The 17,034-nt window shown below is 31.5% G+C and overlaps 1 protein-coding gene across 1 annotated transcript in view; it reads left to right on the forward strand.

Moving 5' to 3' along the window:
- The window catches only part of LOC143230900 (uncharacterized), a 101,397-nt gene extending 85,283 nt beyond the window's left edge, over positions 1 to 16,114 (forward strand). The window contains exons 8-9 of the mRNA XM_076465200.1: positions 5,733 to 5,960; positions 12,551 to 16,114. Coding sequence (XP_076321315.1) covers positions 5,733 to 5,960; positions 12,551 to 12,558 — 236 coding nt within the window. The 3' untranslated portion in view covers positions 12,559 to 16,114. The remainder of the gene's footprint in view (positions 1 to 5,732; positions 5,961 to 12,550) is intronic.
- Positions 16,115 to 17,034: the final 920 nt, after the last annotated feature.

Below are 17,034 nucleotides of genomic sequence, written 5' to 3' on the forward strand. Positions count from 1 at the left end.
CCCTTCCCAACCCTTATCTGCCCCATGTTCTCAGGGTATCTCCTCTCATTTCTTTTTTCAGTGGCACATGTTACATTGCCAACAGTATTGGTGACTAGCTAGCAGCAGCTTAGCCTGTGTGGTTTTTTTCATCACTGGCATTCTTTCATCAAGAATCATTTGGTTCTTCAAGTTTTATTGTAAAGATTCAAGATCCCATTTTTTCTTCACCTCCTGTCTTTCTGTACCCATTTTCTTTCCTCTGTCTTGGATCCCATGATCTGTTAGCATTCGTTAGGAGCTAATATCTCAGCAGTCCATTGAATCTGTTCTACATCCTTCACTGGGTTTTTATTCCAGGCTCTTTTTGTTCCAAAGAAAACCATGAACTGGGAGCATATCATTGATTTGTCCTGTCTCATTCATACGCATATCCAATTCCTTCAGTGGGCTCTGCATAATCAGTGGAATATTGCTTGGGATCCCTTGTCTGTTCCAATTACCCTTTCTCCTATCCTGATGAATCATCTGCATTAGAGGCTGAACAAGGCCAGTACATTGTCCGGACTTGCATATTTTCATGGACATATCCTTTCAGGAGTGCATGGGTCAATCACTAGGAGGCTTCAGATTGTTGGTCTATAGATGAAAGGTCTTTGAAAAACCTCAAGAAGCTCACGGATGTTGATATGCAGACTTTGAGTAACTTTGGAGGTACTCACCTGAATGGGGTGTACACAAAGGTGGCTATAACTATCCAGTGCAGAGTATGGTAGTAGAGTTCTGCAGATGTAGATGAATTGCTATACCTTAATATGCAATACATGTTTATGAAGGAGTGAGATGTGAAATTAAAATTTGCCCCTTCAATTGGAAGCTATCATCCTACCCCCACATGAATGTCACTACCCCACAGCTGGGTTTTGGATTTAGAGTAGAACAAATTAACATAAGTCCTCATACATGTTTATAGTTGTTTATATTCCTTTCTCAGTCATTCATTCTGTGTTGTGAGTCAGAGTGGGGACTGCTTTAGTTTTGCCCTTTTTGTATCTTATTCTGAGGATGTTATTGCTTTTTGGATGGTTATAGTTAGTTTCACTGTTGGAGGAGTTGATTTATATTCTGTAGACATTCTTTCAATACTGGATGTCAGGTCACTGGATCGATAGATCAAAGCTAATACGTGTCATGCTAAGGAGTCAAAGTATTTTTTGATTTCCCTTAGTCTCTTGAACTTGAGGTGAAGATGATATCATACTGGATATTGGTTCCCAGCAGCACAGATTTTGAATGTAGTTGACTTACCAAGTATGGTCTGTCGCAACCTAGCTGACCTATGCCTAGGGCTATCTTCCATTGGTCTTACACACTTTTATATTTTGTGGGATCAAGTTACATACTAGCCACAGTTCTCTCCCACTTTGCTATACTCATTTCTTTATCTTATCTTATGTACTATATATTTCACAGATTGGTGAAGAATATACCTAGTTTAGAAGTGGTGCAGATCCCTTCATCAAATCTTCAGATCTGACTCGCTAATTTTCAGTGGTCTCCTTCAGAAACTTTTGGGGGGTATTTCTGTCAATCCTTTGCACTGGTTCCACCCTCTAATCAGTGTGAGATTCTAACTAATATTATGAGTGAATGGAGGGAAGTACTGTATTGGAAGCTATATTTTTTTATACTCAGAATGTATTTCCAATAGGTACTTCTGTCCTATCACCCTCTTTTTCCTTTTTTCTCAGGTGGTTTAATCATCTGCCAAACCTTGAAGTGATAGCATTGTAGAGGCATATAGAGAGAGTGTCATTTTTCATGTATGTCACATTCCCATTGGTGGAGATGTGATGCATGATGATTTACATTAAAGACATGTTGGAATCATTCAGTTTTGATAAAGGGGGAGCAAAAGGCTTATGTCATGCTTAAAGAAGCATTTTTTATATAAGAGGGTAACACTGGATAAGAATAGCTAATCTTGTGAGAGGTGGGAAGAATCTAATAGAAATTCATTTTCAATGTACGAAAATTGTAACTTTGGGGCCACAAAAAAATTGTATGGCTAGAGTTTTCTTGTATGTTACATATTTGCATAATGCTTACGTTGAAAGAGACTTATGGTGACATTTACCACATATCTATATTTTGAAATTTAACAGTGTTCCATATTGGCTATGGCTTAAAAAAACAGTTGATACACTGAAAGTTTAAAAACATAAATTTCTAGGTTCTTATTGCACTTGTACTATTAATCTTATTGAAATTTATTGCTTTAAGTGATTTTTCATTTCAATTAAATGATACTTTGTTGCTACAATTTCAGCTGAGCCTTCTTTGTTATACTGATTGACCTGTAAAATTCCTAACAGCAAGTAAACGGGCTATGCAAACCTATGAAAAATGGGTATGGAAAAATTAACAATTGAAAACATCTAAAATGGGGTAAAAAAAATACAATCAAATGATGTTTCACCAGTGTTAACATGACGTCATCAAGTTACGAGGAATTTTGAATCATAATTCTAGGTTACCACTTGTTATTCAGTTAATCTACTGTACCTTATTCTGAATAATTTGGATATGTTGCCTTTACTACTAAATTGACTTTAATAGACATTTTGATTTGATGCGCTATACCATGTCTTACTGTGAAAATTATTATTGTACCTCAAAATGTTTTTTATTTAACTAAGTGTTTAGGCTCAAATCTGCCTGTTCCGGCTCAAAAGGTACAATGTTTAAAATGTAAACAGGAATAATGATGTTTGTTGTAAAAAAAAAGTTTTTTAATGAGCTTTGAGAAAAGTATCTTTCTAAAATAAAATATGGTTTCAAAAATAGATGAAAAATGTTTATCAGAAAATTATCTTAATTAGAACGTTCTTGACACTAAAAAAGAGGCCTGCCATGGAAGTCAAGTGGCTAGGACACTCAACTTGCAATCTGTGGGCTGAGGGGTTTGAATTTCCATCCCACCAAACATGCTTACTCTTTTAGCTGTGGGGACATTACAATTTGACATTCAATCCCTCTATTCATTTGTAGCAGAATAGCTCAAGAGTTGGTGGTAGGTGGTTATGACTTGCTGCCTTCCCTCTAGTCTTTCACTGCTACATTAAGGAAGATTAGCACATATAGCCATCACGTAGCAAAATTCAAAAATAGGCTAAATCAAACTAAGTTATTTATTCAGACCTTTACCTGGATAAACATAATGTTTGTGAACATGCAACTACAGTGTATTGATTAAAGCTTCTGCCTCATTGTGTTTTTTTAGAATAATGTTCATGTGTTTAAATTGGAATTCTTAAATATGCTAGTTTATGTCCACAAATGTCCTCACTGGTGTTAATTTTAGGTAGCAAATAAGATGTTATGTTTATCATTGATTTACATTGATATAGGAAATACCAAATTGGTGCATTGCTGTATATTTGACAAATATGTGCTCTACTAAGTCACTTCAATGTCATTGCTCAATTGAATGTTTTCAGTTGACAAAATATATGGGCATATGTATCCTCAATTTGTAATTTACTAAACTGCTGTTACTTGACACTTTTTATGTAAGACTAGCTTATGTACAAGTCTAGTGCATGAGGGAAACACAGAGGCCTCTTGAAATAACATAAGGAGGTTACTTACAAGAATATTCTTTCATTGTGTCATGCTCTGGGGCCACCCTAAGAAACATGTCAGGTTTGATGAAAATCAATCAAATAGTTAGTCAGCTATAAGCAGTGTTTTGTCAAATAATAGTATTCTCACATGATGTATAAAACATGTAATCTGCTAATAACACTCATTTTTTAAAGTGACACACTAACAACAGAATATGTAATTCATCAATTTTAAAAATATTTAAATCTTCAGTAAGGTCTAAAGTGATAAAAAATTGTTGGAGAAAGTAGTTATTATTACTATTTCATTTTTAGAAATGTGAATTTTTGTCATATGTATACTAACTGGTTACCTTAGACTTCAATTATATTTGTTAAATGTAGATGTATTTTAAAACTACAGTATGAATCTACAACAAATAGACAATTTTATATTTAAAGTATTTTTCTGTTTAACAAACATATTGCTTTGTTTGCTTTTATTAATAAAAACATCAGGTAAGTAAAGATAGTTTTCTTCTCTTGTTGGCAGCTTTTACATGCTTTGGTATTGATTACAATAAGGCATTTTTGAGTTTCTTTTTTAGCTTGATTGTGTGTATTGTTTGGATACTTTATTAGAACCTCTCACATGCACTTGTTGAAAAGATTATGTATTTAAATATGCACAAAAAATTGTCTTATGATATTTCAAGTGATTGCCTGAATTCATAAATGAACAAGTGTAATAATCATTTTATGATTAGTATTCGAGACAGTGTGTATGAGAAAGGATTGCTCAGTTTTTTTAATGAGCATGATAATCAGTGCCAGTCCAGAAGTAATAGACAATTCATTAGTCGCAAGGAAAAGCTTACTGCTAACTACTGGTGACTGACCAGGGGAGAAAGTGATTGGACAGACCTGTAAGTGTGGAAGATATCCCAATTTATCAGCTCCTTCAACAGTAGTTAGGATTTGGCAAAAATATATAATAGCTATTGTATTATAGCTAACAACTAGTCAGAAAACTACTTTACATGTAAATAGGAAAGCATGACTTCAGTAGTGTTCTATTTAATATAGTGGGCAACGTATATCCTAAAGCTTGTGGAGAATTATGATAAGTTGTGTTTGACTCTGTTTGATACTAATTATACAGTAGAAGTATGAAATAAACACAAGAGGTCCCTGACTTTGCTGTTTTTCTCATGGGGCAGGTAGGAGAGTATTTGAACTTTGTTTTCTATTATGTACACTCTACAATCCTACATTTCAACCCTGATATACAAAAATATTTTCCAAGATAACATTGCAACAATCATTTATACTGTCTGAGAATGTCTAGCATAATCATAGGAACTATTTGCCTGGGGATTTTGGGAAGAAATTGAGCATTGTTTTTGTGAAAATAATTCTTTGCCAACGTTTTTAAATCAATTGATGACTATAATCTTCAATGAATAGATCAAAATCCTGCAAATTCCTTCAATTCTGCAAAGCATTTTATGGAACATATGTAATGTTGAGCCTAACCTTATACTGCAGCAAAACTTGGTCCAAAATGATATTATTTGGGTTTTCTAATAAAGTGGCCAGTCAATCTGGAAGCATGTGTTAAGACTGCTTTAAGCTAAAATTTTCTTTCAAAGATTCTAGTTTATAAACCAAGATGATGTGAAACTTAATTTTTTTTATTTTACAAATAACTTTTAATGTTTTTCTATCATGACCATTTTATTTTTTCTTTATTAAATAACATTTGAGAATTCTCTTGTATCCTGTAATTTGCTGTTGAATAAAATCTTTCCCGAGACAACTATTTACAGTTCTGTAGAGAATTAGTACTATAGAGTTCTTCTTCTAGAGAGGGTTCTTTCTCTTGATGATCCTGTAATTTGCAAATCTGTTGAATAAAATCTTTCCTAAGAAGAGACAACTATTTGAAAACAGTTCTGTATGAAGATTAAAAAAATTTTTTGATTACATCAACTTTGTATTTTAGCTTTTTTATATTTAAGTTTCAGGTCAGAAATGATTACTGATTTGAAAGGGGTGCAAACACTGAAAAAGGTTAAGAACCACTGAATCTAGAGATATCTTTTACTTTGCAAAACATACAAAATGACTTTTTTTTTATATTTTTAGAATCCAGCAATGATCAAGAAGATACTAAAGATGATATTCAGCCTACCAACAAATCCAGTATCAGTGAAGATTCACATTCTCAGCAGAATCATCATAAGGACATAGAACAGCAAAATGATGGTCATTCAAAAACACAAAGTGCTAATTTATCAGTGTTAGCTGACTCATGTACATTTCATAATGAGAATGGAACAGAATATCCAAATAGTGAAAACAACAACAGTGAAGGTTAGTTATAGAACTTTGTATGTTTTTAAAAAGTAAACATTTGGATATTTCAATTTTCTGATCTGTTACTTCATTATTCACATTTTTTTGTGAGTAATACATTGAAACATCAAATAAAGCTATGATATTTTAGTTGAATGCTAATTAATTTCAAGAATCCGTATAGATTGAACTGCTAATTAGTTTGACATTTTTATACCTTGGAATTACCAAATTTTGCTTTATTTATATCCTATAAATATTTCATATATTAGCTGTTCATTTGCAAATAATCTTGAAAAGCAAAAGCAAAATAAAATTAGAATATTTCATAAGCAATAACTTAAGAGTTGAAATTAGATAAATGAATTAAATTTTCAGTATAAACTGTAACTCAATAAATCAATTTATAATATTTGGTAAAAGAAATGAAAAGATTTTTAATAGAAAATTGAAACAAAACAACATTAAAATAAAAATTCGTAATTTAGTCAGTGAACAAATATAACTTTAAATTATATGATATATTTGTAATTGAGCCAGGATAGAACAACAACAGCTCATTTATAGAGGTAAAAATATCAATAATTAGTCTAAAATTAAAGAAATTATAATTGATATGTTTTGCATACAAAGGATATAATTTAATAATATTTGATGGAACCAGATTCATAACATAAGACCTACTGTTCAGTCTGATACTGAATTGCATTGTGACATGCAGGAATGCCTTTATTTTTTCCACTTAATTTAGTTACATTTACTTTAGGAATTTAAAATTCTTTCATTTATTCAGTTTATAGCATACAGTTTAAGCCTAACTGTGTGGCCTAGACAGTTGTTGATATCCCTTATCCTAGTTGCTTTGTTCCTTCTTTTACTATACTAGTTTATGTCTGTTCTGCCTCAGAGAATATTACAGTAACATATAGCATCCAGATTGAAAGGATTAACACTGTAATATATAAGCTGTGGGGCAAAGCACAGCATAATAGAAGTGAATGTGTTTTCATATGATATAATATTTCTAAACTCAAAAATATGTTTCTGATATAGATACTTACCTTTTCTCACATAATAGTTTTTCTTGTTCAGTGCTGTCTTCTTTACACTCAATTTTCACTTGCAAGTAGTCTTGATACTTAGACTTACCTAAACGTGTATAGCTGCACTCTCGTATATAAATAAGCATGCCACAATCCTCCACCAATAGAAGTGCAATACACCCTCCTGATGCAGCTAACCCCCTCTAAACTGTAAAACCCAATCTTTCATTTGAGAAGAACCAGAATTGGGAAGGACAGGTGAGAAGAGGTAGGTATCTACTGATAATATATTTTCATTGCAGAAAAATTATAACTTCTGATGCATTACCTTATCTCGTTTCATATATTAGCTAGAATTGTACATTAAATTAGTGGAGGGACTGACAAAATTTTATTTAGATCAGCAACCTTTGGAAAGTGTCTGAAGTGAGTCCAAGGGGTGTGAATTCACAGTATAGAGTGACACACTCATGGGAGACTGCATCACATCTGTATTATGTATACTCTTTGCCCATTGTGAAGATATGTGTCATTCATTCAAGTAAGAAAAATGCACATCCAATGCATAATTGGACTTGCAAATTGATGTAGAGTAACTAGGACACATTAATCCATATTTGATGGATCAACATGAGTCCAAAACCAACAAGATATTTATCATTTGTTCTGTGATAGGAGGAGGGTCCATATTGTCTTCATCTCAAGACTAGGAAGCAAAAGGGATAACAACTTCTATCCCACAATTCTGGACAGGGCACAGGTGTGCAGGCCTAGTACACAACAAACTCCAGATCACTGGGAAAACCAACACCTGGATGAGAGTTGTGGGTCAATCCAATCCAAACCAACATGGCATTGGATTGTTTCCTTCCAATCTGTGGCAGGAGGAGTTTTCATACCATCTACACTGACAAAAGACAACCACTCTGGTCTCACTTGAGTGGAATTGAGAAAATTCAGGAGGATGGCTCCATGGTACACCACCCTAGTGAGTATAGTGATGAATGGCAAGGACTCCTGTACTTTGCTTGAATTGGGGGGGAGGAATGTACAACAAGAAAGATTGCAATGGGTGACCACAAACCCAATTTTCAAAAGCAGGCCAGTCCTAATTTATTCATCCAGGATCAGAGTTGGTATGGTCTGAGATGGACTTTAATTATGAAGCAAAAAATGTGAGGAAACTTCTTAGAGTTTTGTAGAACACCCCATCTCAACAGTGAGCATTATAGGCTAATGACTGTACAGTACAGTTTTATGCAAAGATATGTCTGGATAGGCACCACTCAATACAGAGTGGGATCCAATGATGAAAATGTGCCACTTTAATATAAATAAATAAATAAAAACAAGGAAATATAACCAATGGAACAAGATGGCAAATCCAGTATGTATGGGTGACAGTTGAAATGTCTTGAGTATAGGAAGGGTTACTATTAATAAACAGTTTGGAAGAGGAAATATGGAAGGAAGTCATGTGGACAACCTAACAACAGAAACCATGAAAAGGAGAGAAAAAACAATATAAATTAGCATGGGAATACAAATGTGAAATGGAAGAGATGGAAACAGGTGTGAATGTGACATCATCTTCATGAGCTTCTGATTTCTTGAGGAAAACTATAATCTAGATAAAGGAGAATATAAGTATAATGGCAAAGGATATGTGAAATGTTGAGGGGAAAAATATCTGACTGAAAATGACTAAAAGTAAAATATAGGTTTTCAAGGACAGTTCGAAAAGGAGGTTGAGTAAGGACATGGAGAATGATATTGAGGTCCCAATGTAGAGGGTGTAGAGGATGGGATGGATAACAAAGCCAAAAGGAGCAAAACAAATTGGAGAGTGCATTAGTTTTTATCCAAGAAGATTTAAGCATTATTCCTCATTGATAAATAGAAACAAGTTCAAACAAGATAATTGCTTTAATTCTGTGTTTGTTAAGCAAAAAAATGGAAAGTTTAAAGAATGATAAGGCTTCTGAGCCAGATAATATTTCTCCAAGGGTTTTGAAGGAGGCCAAGAATTGGATATGTGAGCCATTTGTTACTATTTTTTTGTAAGTCTTTGAATAGTGGGTGGGTGCCAGAGGAATGAAAGTTGGCTAATGTTACTTCTTTCAAGGGAGGTGATAAAAATTGTCCCAGTAATTATAGGTCAGTTAGTCTTAGATCAGTTCTAAGAAAAGCTTTGGAAATTCTGATAAAAGATGCTTTGCAAAGTCATTTAACAAAATTTAGAATTTTATTGGGTAATTAACATGGTTTCACTAAGGAAAATCTTGTTTTATAAATCTGTTGACATTCTTGGAAAGGGTTACTGCTTATGTAGATGAGGATAAGGGTGCCACATAAAAGGCTTGTAAAAAACACTATTTGTATAGATGTGGGAGATAAGTTAGCAAATTGGTGGAAGAGTAACTGGATGGATGAAAGCAGTGGGTTGTTACAAATGGAGCTCAGTCAAATTGGATTAATGTCATAAGTGGGGTACTTCAGGGCTCATCCTTAGGACTTTTGCTCTTGTCTGATTTACAAAAATGACATATGTGAAGGAATGGTCAATAAATTACTTAAATTTGCTGATAATATTAAACTTTTGGATATTGTTAGCTGTGAAAAGGAAGTTCCAGCTTTAAAAAAGGATTTATATCATTCAGTGAGGTAGGCAAATAAATGGCAGATGGGTTTTAATTATAATAATGCAAATGTGGGTTATCATAATTTGAAACATAAATATAATTTGTATGGGAATAATATTAAAAATATTTTGAAAGAAAGGGATCTTGGTGTAGTGGTTGATAAGTCTCTTAAACCATCCAAACTGTGTGATGTTGCTAGTGGTAGGCCAAACAGGATTTTAGGTTGTATCTACAGAAATATTGAATACAAGTTTAAAGTGGTTTGTTTTCATTGTTTAGATTACTGGTTGGGTTATATTTGGAGTATTTTATTCAGTCTTCAACTTGTTATCTTAGGAAGAAAATTGAATTGTTGAAAAAAGTTCAGAGGAGAGCTACTTGATAGCCTTTTTTCTCTTGAAAAAAAAGAAGAGTTAGAGGGTATCTGATTGAGGTGTTTAAGATTCTAAAGGAAATAAATAGTATAGATGCATCATCTCTTTTCTTTATGGTGGCAGAAGATAAGAGTCATCTTCAGTTAAATCAGTTTTATTTTTCTGACAGGGTGGTTGGCCTCTAGAATGGGTTGCCTTTGGATGCTGTAGAAACAGTAAATTTATGTGAGCTTGAGAGAAAGCTTGATAAATATGAGTGAAAGGATTAAGTGTTGCTTTTTTTTGTTTAGATACTTTGTTGTCCCTAAACATTGTTGGAATTGTGGTAGATAGCAAATGCATCCAGAGGTGGAGCACTCCACTGGATGCACAACCACAGAAACACCTGGGGAGGTAGGGATCACCCCATGGGACAACAAAATTCAGAGCATCTGGGACATGATATACCAGTCAGTGCATATGATAGAAATGGGCCATGAATAGAAGTTTAAATGTTCTGAAACAAAGCAAACTTGAATGGGTGGTCCCTTGTCAAGTTATTGGAATATATTATAACCAGTTTGTCTTGTATTAAAGTGAAAAACAGTCAAATCCTGATGAATGGCAAGTAGCTCCAGAAGATTGATGTTCAGAGTTGATTCAACTGAAGACCAATAACTTGCAATCTCCTGCTAATACACAAACACCCCCAACCTGTCTGAGTAGCATCTATAAAAAGATGCAACAGTTAACACTGGAGAGATACGTATGACAATATGCTAGTCCCCTGTCTTCTTTGGAACTATGAAAAACTGAGAATAGAAGCCCAGAGAAGAGTGACTGCCAGGTTTGATAACATCCTTCAGAAGAAAATATCTGGAACCACTTCAGATAGATAATGGCAGGAAATGGGATTCTGAGAAGGTTGTTGTTTTGAATTAAGCACAAAGCTACACAATGGGCTATCTGTGCTATGCCCACCACAGGTATCGAAACCCGGTTTTTAGTGTTGTACGTCCGCAGATGTACCGCTGTGCCACTGAGGGGGGGCTTCTGAGAAGGAGAAAAGGGAATGGAATATGAGGGTAATAAAGCTTGGATGAATAAATGAAGGTTAAAGTCCTTTGGATAACACCTGAAACACCCAAGGATCCTGGTGAAATCCAGGAGGGTGTGTTGCACTCCTATTGGTGAAGGATTGTCACATGCGTATTTGCATGTTACAGCACAGTTGTATCACTTGTAAGTACTTGAGGATAGGTAGGAGTATCAAGGCTAGTAGCTAGTGGTGAGAAAAAATTGCACAAATAGAGGGCAGCACTGAATGATAAAAAGTATTATGTGATAATGAGTGAAGTATGTATCACAAGTATAAGTGTACAATGCTTTTTACTTTTCTTTGCAAAATAATAAAGATTGCTTTTATTTTTACCTACTTTATCCAGATTCTTTATCTTAAACATACCAGGAAGGCTCAGGTTATCTAGTTCAGAATCAGTCTCCTTATTTCCTGAGAAAAAACAACTAGTTATTATCAGATATTTGTTGGGAAATCATATTTTATCTGAAAATACTACAGCATGTCTGTTAACCTTTTCTTTAAATACATTGGAAGCTTAATAAATTTGCATAAAATATTTCAATTTTTAGCTTTAGAACTTGTAATGGTACACTTATGCTTTAGAGAATGAGTAGTGCAGGCTTTTAATGTAGAATAGATTTGATGCTAATACATCCAATAGTTTAAAGTAAACTCTTAAAATTAAAAAAAAAATATAGCTCAAATTAACATAGATTTGAGTGATCTTAACTGGTTCATTTTAAATTCTGGTTTTAGTATTTGTCTTTGTTACTGAAGTGTTATATAAAGCTCTTAAGTTATATCATTAAATATATTTATATGTAATAGCTGATAGGTTGAAAATTTATATTTTACAATGACTAGTTTTAAAAGCTTTGTATTACTTTATTCTTTTTTGCATTACATAACTTCTAAACTATGAATAATTATAGAATTAAGTGCCTGTTAAAGCTGGTGAAACACAAAAACCTAAAATAAAGAGTAAATGTTTGGAATTTTATTGTTATTTGTATACATCTATGTTTTAATTAATCATTGTAATAAACTGACTGAGAGATATATAAGTAAAAACTGTAGTCTTAATTGATCTTCATTAAGAATGGTAGACCAATATGAATTGTATGTTTTGTCACCTGGCTCATTTAACAATCAAATGTTTAAACTTTATGCAACTAACTTATAAATAGCTTTTGCATTTGTTTCTTGACTCCCAGAAGTTCAATGTAATTTTGGGAACTTAATTAATTCCACTCCTTTCGGAGTTTGATTTGTGACAGACAACAAAAGGAGTACAGAACAGTAGGGTGGTTTGTGGAATGTGTTTTAATGGTTATTCATATCTAGCTTATTGTAAATTGATAAGATTAGAAGGTTTGATTTTAAGTATGTTACTAGCATAAATCAATACCTTTGAGAAATTATTTATTAAACCAATAGACATTAAATCTCATAATTGAGGAATGATTTACTAACGTTTTTTTTTCTTTAGTGACATGATTTTGAAAATAAGAGATCAAAAGCCAGTTTCATCAACCTTTCATCAGCAGACAGAGAAAAAAAGAGCTTAGAAAAACATTTGTTTACAACATTTTGGTTATTTCTTTGCAGCATATAGTGTGAGACAGGAATGAATAATTCATCAGTACTTAAACTGTAAGTCAGTGCTTGATAAAATTCCTGTTTTAAATCAGATTTGGAAAATCGTAAAAATATAGTTTCTTGTAAGTTTGAACAGTGGACAATAGTAACTGTGTTTTTGTTTTTATTTTATTTAGTATAATCATTGGTGTGATAGTAGTAGGTGAAAATATCTCTGGTACGTTTGTTATATGAGTGATTTTTGCTTTAGTTCAAACTGATTGTAGTTAATTTAAAAAGAAAGTGTATAGCTTTGAATGTAAATTAATGTTGCTTTTGTACAATTCATAATGCTTGACTTAATCAAATGAGAGACGTGTATAACTACCTTCTTTGCAGAAAATATGATGTACTAAAATAAACAAGCTTGGATGTAGTTATTTTATGCTTTTAGAAAAGGAACTCTTCACTGTAGTAAACAAGTAGAAATTTAGTTACACTGTATTATGATGGAATTGTAGATTTTCTGTTACTTTCAGTTGTACCTAATTGTTAATTCTTGGCAAGTGAATATAGATTATTATTGGATACGTGTATAAATGTATATGATTTTATTTGGAGGTCACAAGTAATTTCATTTTTTCTCACTCTTGATATTTTTCTGTTTAGACGTTTTGAAATTAAAACTGTTATTTTTCTGTTAGGAAAACGTTTTTTGTTTCAATTTACAAAGAATGTTTTACCAGTTATAAGCCTGGAACTTGTACAGTTTAATGTACATTTCTTTCTTTACAGATTAAAAATATTTTTACAATTTCTTTATATTTATCAGAAAATTGCTCATCTTTAGTTTTGTTACTTACTGGAAATATATTTAGAAGTATATTTTAAAATTTACTTCCAATTTGATTAACATTTTGGTGATTTGAGAAACTGGAGATGTTGTTGTCAGAAACAAAATTTATGAATTCATTGAATTCAGATTTTTAAATACATAAGAAAAATGAAATAATCATTACTTAAAAAATCAAAATATATCAGAAAATGTAATTAAACAGCAGTACTGTCTTCACCTGAGTAATGTGTACAAATATGGATCATAAAGCACAGAAACTACTGTGCAGTTATTTTTCAAATCCTGGGTGGATTGTAACCACTGCTGGTATACACACTGACCATAAACTAACATTGTACAAAATATTGTGTACCCAGAAACTGAATTGGTAGTTAGTAATCACTAAGATGCTAACTAGGTGACCAAAAACTTTTAATATAAAAAATTTTCTTACTTTGATAAACTTTCATCAAAACTGTAAGTGTAAAAGGGTTTCAGAAACTAAATCTGAAATTAATTAAAAATATCTTCAATTCCACCCAGTAGTCATCAAAGTAATGTTAGTTTTCTAATTTTTATACTCCAGATAATTGGAATTGTTACTTGTTTCAAAACTGTTAGTTTTCAACAATTGATTAATAGTTATATGATTCTGGTAATCAAATGAAATACAGAATAATTTTTACTTTTTGTACTTTTGTATGATACATATGCTTTTTTACTTGACCTATTTGACTTGTTTCAGTAAGTAAATTTCACTAATGCTGTTACTGTGAATTTCTACCTCTGTATGAAATGAGTCTATAACTTTTCCTGGTAATACAGAATAAAAAAAAATTAATACATAACAGATTTTTTTTTCAAACATCAGTATATTTATTTCTGCATCCCATGGGTGTTTGCTATGGGATGACTCTAAGTATTAAAAAGATCCATAACACTTCACAAATGATACCTTTAAAATGGTAGTCTCCTAGTCGATGAATACCTTTACATTCTTCAGTGAACAGAACAAATCATTATCTGAAACATAAATCATAAATTTTGTAACCTTATTTTGATTATGTACAAATACATAGTTTATAAATGTTCAAAACTTTTAACTAGCTTGTAAATATGCAGTAAAGAGAGCTATAAATGTTAAACTTAAAATTCCATATGTCAAGTTACTGATGTTTTTAACAGTTTTCACTGTCAATAAAGTGAAGCCACTTGTTTTCTTATATATATATATCATTGAGAGCTAAGATATACACTTCTATATCAATCTCTTCAACTTTTAAAAGAGGTGCTTCATGTATTACAAGTTTTTGTTACTCTGCACTAAACAAATTGGTCAGAACATTATCAAATGAAATCTTGATATCTGATTGATATCCTGAAAAAAACCCTCAAAAACGTTTGTTGTTTATCATTTCCTAAAATGATGTTACCCAGGTTGTTACAAAACATGAAACAAAATCACAAACCTAGCCTATTTTCATGTCAGTTATATGAAGTTCATTGTGCTTTATACAACATTGTTTAGTTGCCTGTAGTTTGTGTCGTTACTTAGAGAGCTATACTGTAGTTTATTAATTTTGATAGTTGAAATCTGTCCAAGTTTCATAGCCTTTTCCAGGCTTGATCAGGATCTATCCTGTTTTGAAGGAACTAATTTTATTATTATATAAATATTTGATTTTGCCACCTTTGAATTGAGTACTTATATCAAGTTATGACAGGCAGCATATTTCACAGCCTATAAATTAACGATTCTTTAAATCAATCATCATTTAAAAAGCACACCTGTTGTAGGTCAAAGTAATGGGCAAGTTCAGTTGCCTTTTGTAAAAAAAATATAAATAATGTCATATTTTTTTATTTTACTATCATGTATTCAGAAACAAAACTTGAATTTGTGTTTTGAAACTCAATGAAAATTAGAATGGCATGCATATTAGAAAACATAAGTTAAACAAGATGACGTACCCTGTTATAAATATGTAAACCATGAGAAAAATGTGTGCTACTGTTTTTAAAAATGAAATAAATAAATGATTTAATGTTGCAAAGTTAAAACAAATTACTACAATAATATTAAATGCAGGACATTTTAAATATTTAAAATACATACAATTATTATAATTTTGCCCTAAAACAAATCTTTTTGTAACTTAAGCACTGTCCTTCATGATTTTTTGACAGTTTACAAATAATTGGAATTCAGAAACTTGGAAGGAAATTTATGTGAAAAATAAAGTGAATGTTTGAAAGCTTAAATTTTTTATTATGTGTATATGTGTGCCAGTGTACATGTATATATGCATAATAATGCATACCAATAAATATTTCTATTACAAACAGCACATGCAGTTATAAAACAATGATTTGTGATTACTGTATAAGATGATTATAGCTTGAACGATTGAATTACCATAAATTTATTACATAAAAGATAAAGTAAAATAAAATTTATTATTTTGAAAACAGCTAGATATATAACATGTATAATAACAATATTAAAGAATTTCTTATTTTTGGTTGAAACCCGGTGTTCTGATACATTAATTAATTATTATTAATTCATGTCTGGTCTTGTTTTTAGCATAGTGTGTAAGCAGCTTGAATAGACTGTTTCTGAATAAATTATTGATATAATATGCAAGTGATATGTATGTTTCTTATGTGGTATTTTCAGGTAGAAACTGAGTTTCGGATAAGTATAGATAGAACCGTAAATAAAGCAAATTCATTCAGGAAATAAGGAGAGTAGTCTGTATTTGGTAATGTTATAGAGTTTTCTTAGTGTGTGTAAAAACTAAAAAAACTAAACACAATCTTTATTATGGAATAAACAAAAAGAACCTACAGTGTATATTCTGCACTCAAAAAAGATATTAATTCTGATAGAACTCAAGTAGCTTAACATCTTTTGAGCAAATTATCTATTTAACAATAGGGGTTTTTCTCTACTAAATTTTTATATAAAACTGCACAAAACAAAATGTAAACATTCCTATGTAACTACAGCAGGTTGAAAATATATGATATGCCTGTATATAACATTTTCTCTTCTTTCTCTATATCAGGTTTTCCCTCAAGCCAATAATTAAAATGAAGTTGAAAACCAAAAACATTTAAATTTGCTTCATAATCAAGGAGCATGTTAACTTTATTCCACATGAACATCACAAACCCTTCAACAAGAATCACACTAAAGTATAAAAACACAATTTCTTAATACAGTTAAAATGAAATACAATATAAAATTAAAAAATCTTTATCCATGCTTTAAGAACACACTGCATTATATGATGATAAAATCATAGATTAAATCTATTAAATGATGTCAATATAATTTTCAACTTCGCACTCTTTTAAAAAATGAAATAGAACACATTGTAATACATTTTATCAAATAAATAGTTTAATGTAAAAGTAATTCAATAAAAGAAGAAACTTTTATAGAAATACTTTTATAAATGGTGAACTATAGAAATAAACAATTACAATAAGAATAAGCCTTTTAACTTAATAAAACATGATATACACTTTAATATATATAAATAACATGAAAA

Source organism: Tachypleus tridentatus, chromosome 10 (genome assembly GCF_004210375.1).
Source record: "Tachypleus tridentatus isolate NWPU-2018 chromosome 10, ASM421037v1, whole genome shotgun sequence".
NCBI classification, from domain to species: domain Eukaryota; kingdom Metazoa; phylum Arthropoda; class Merostomata; order Xiphosura; family Limulidae; genus Tachypleus; species Tachypleus tridentatus.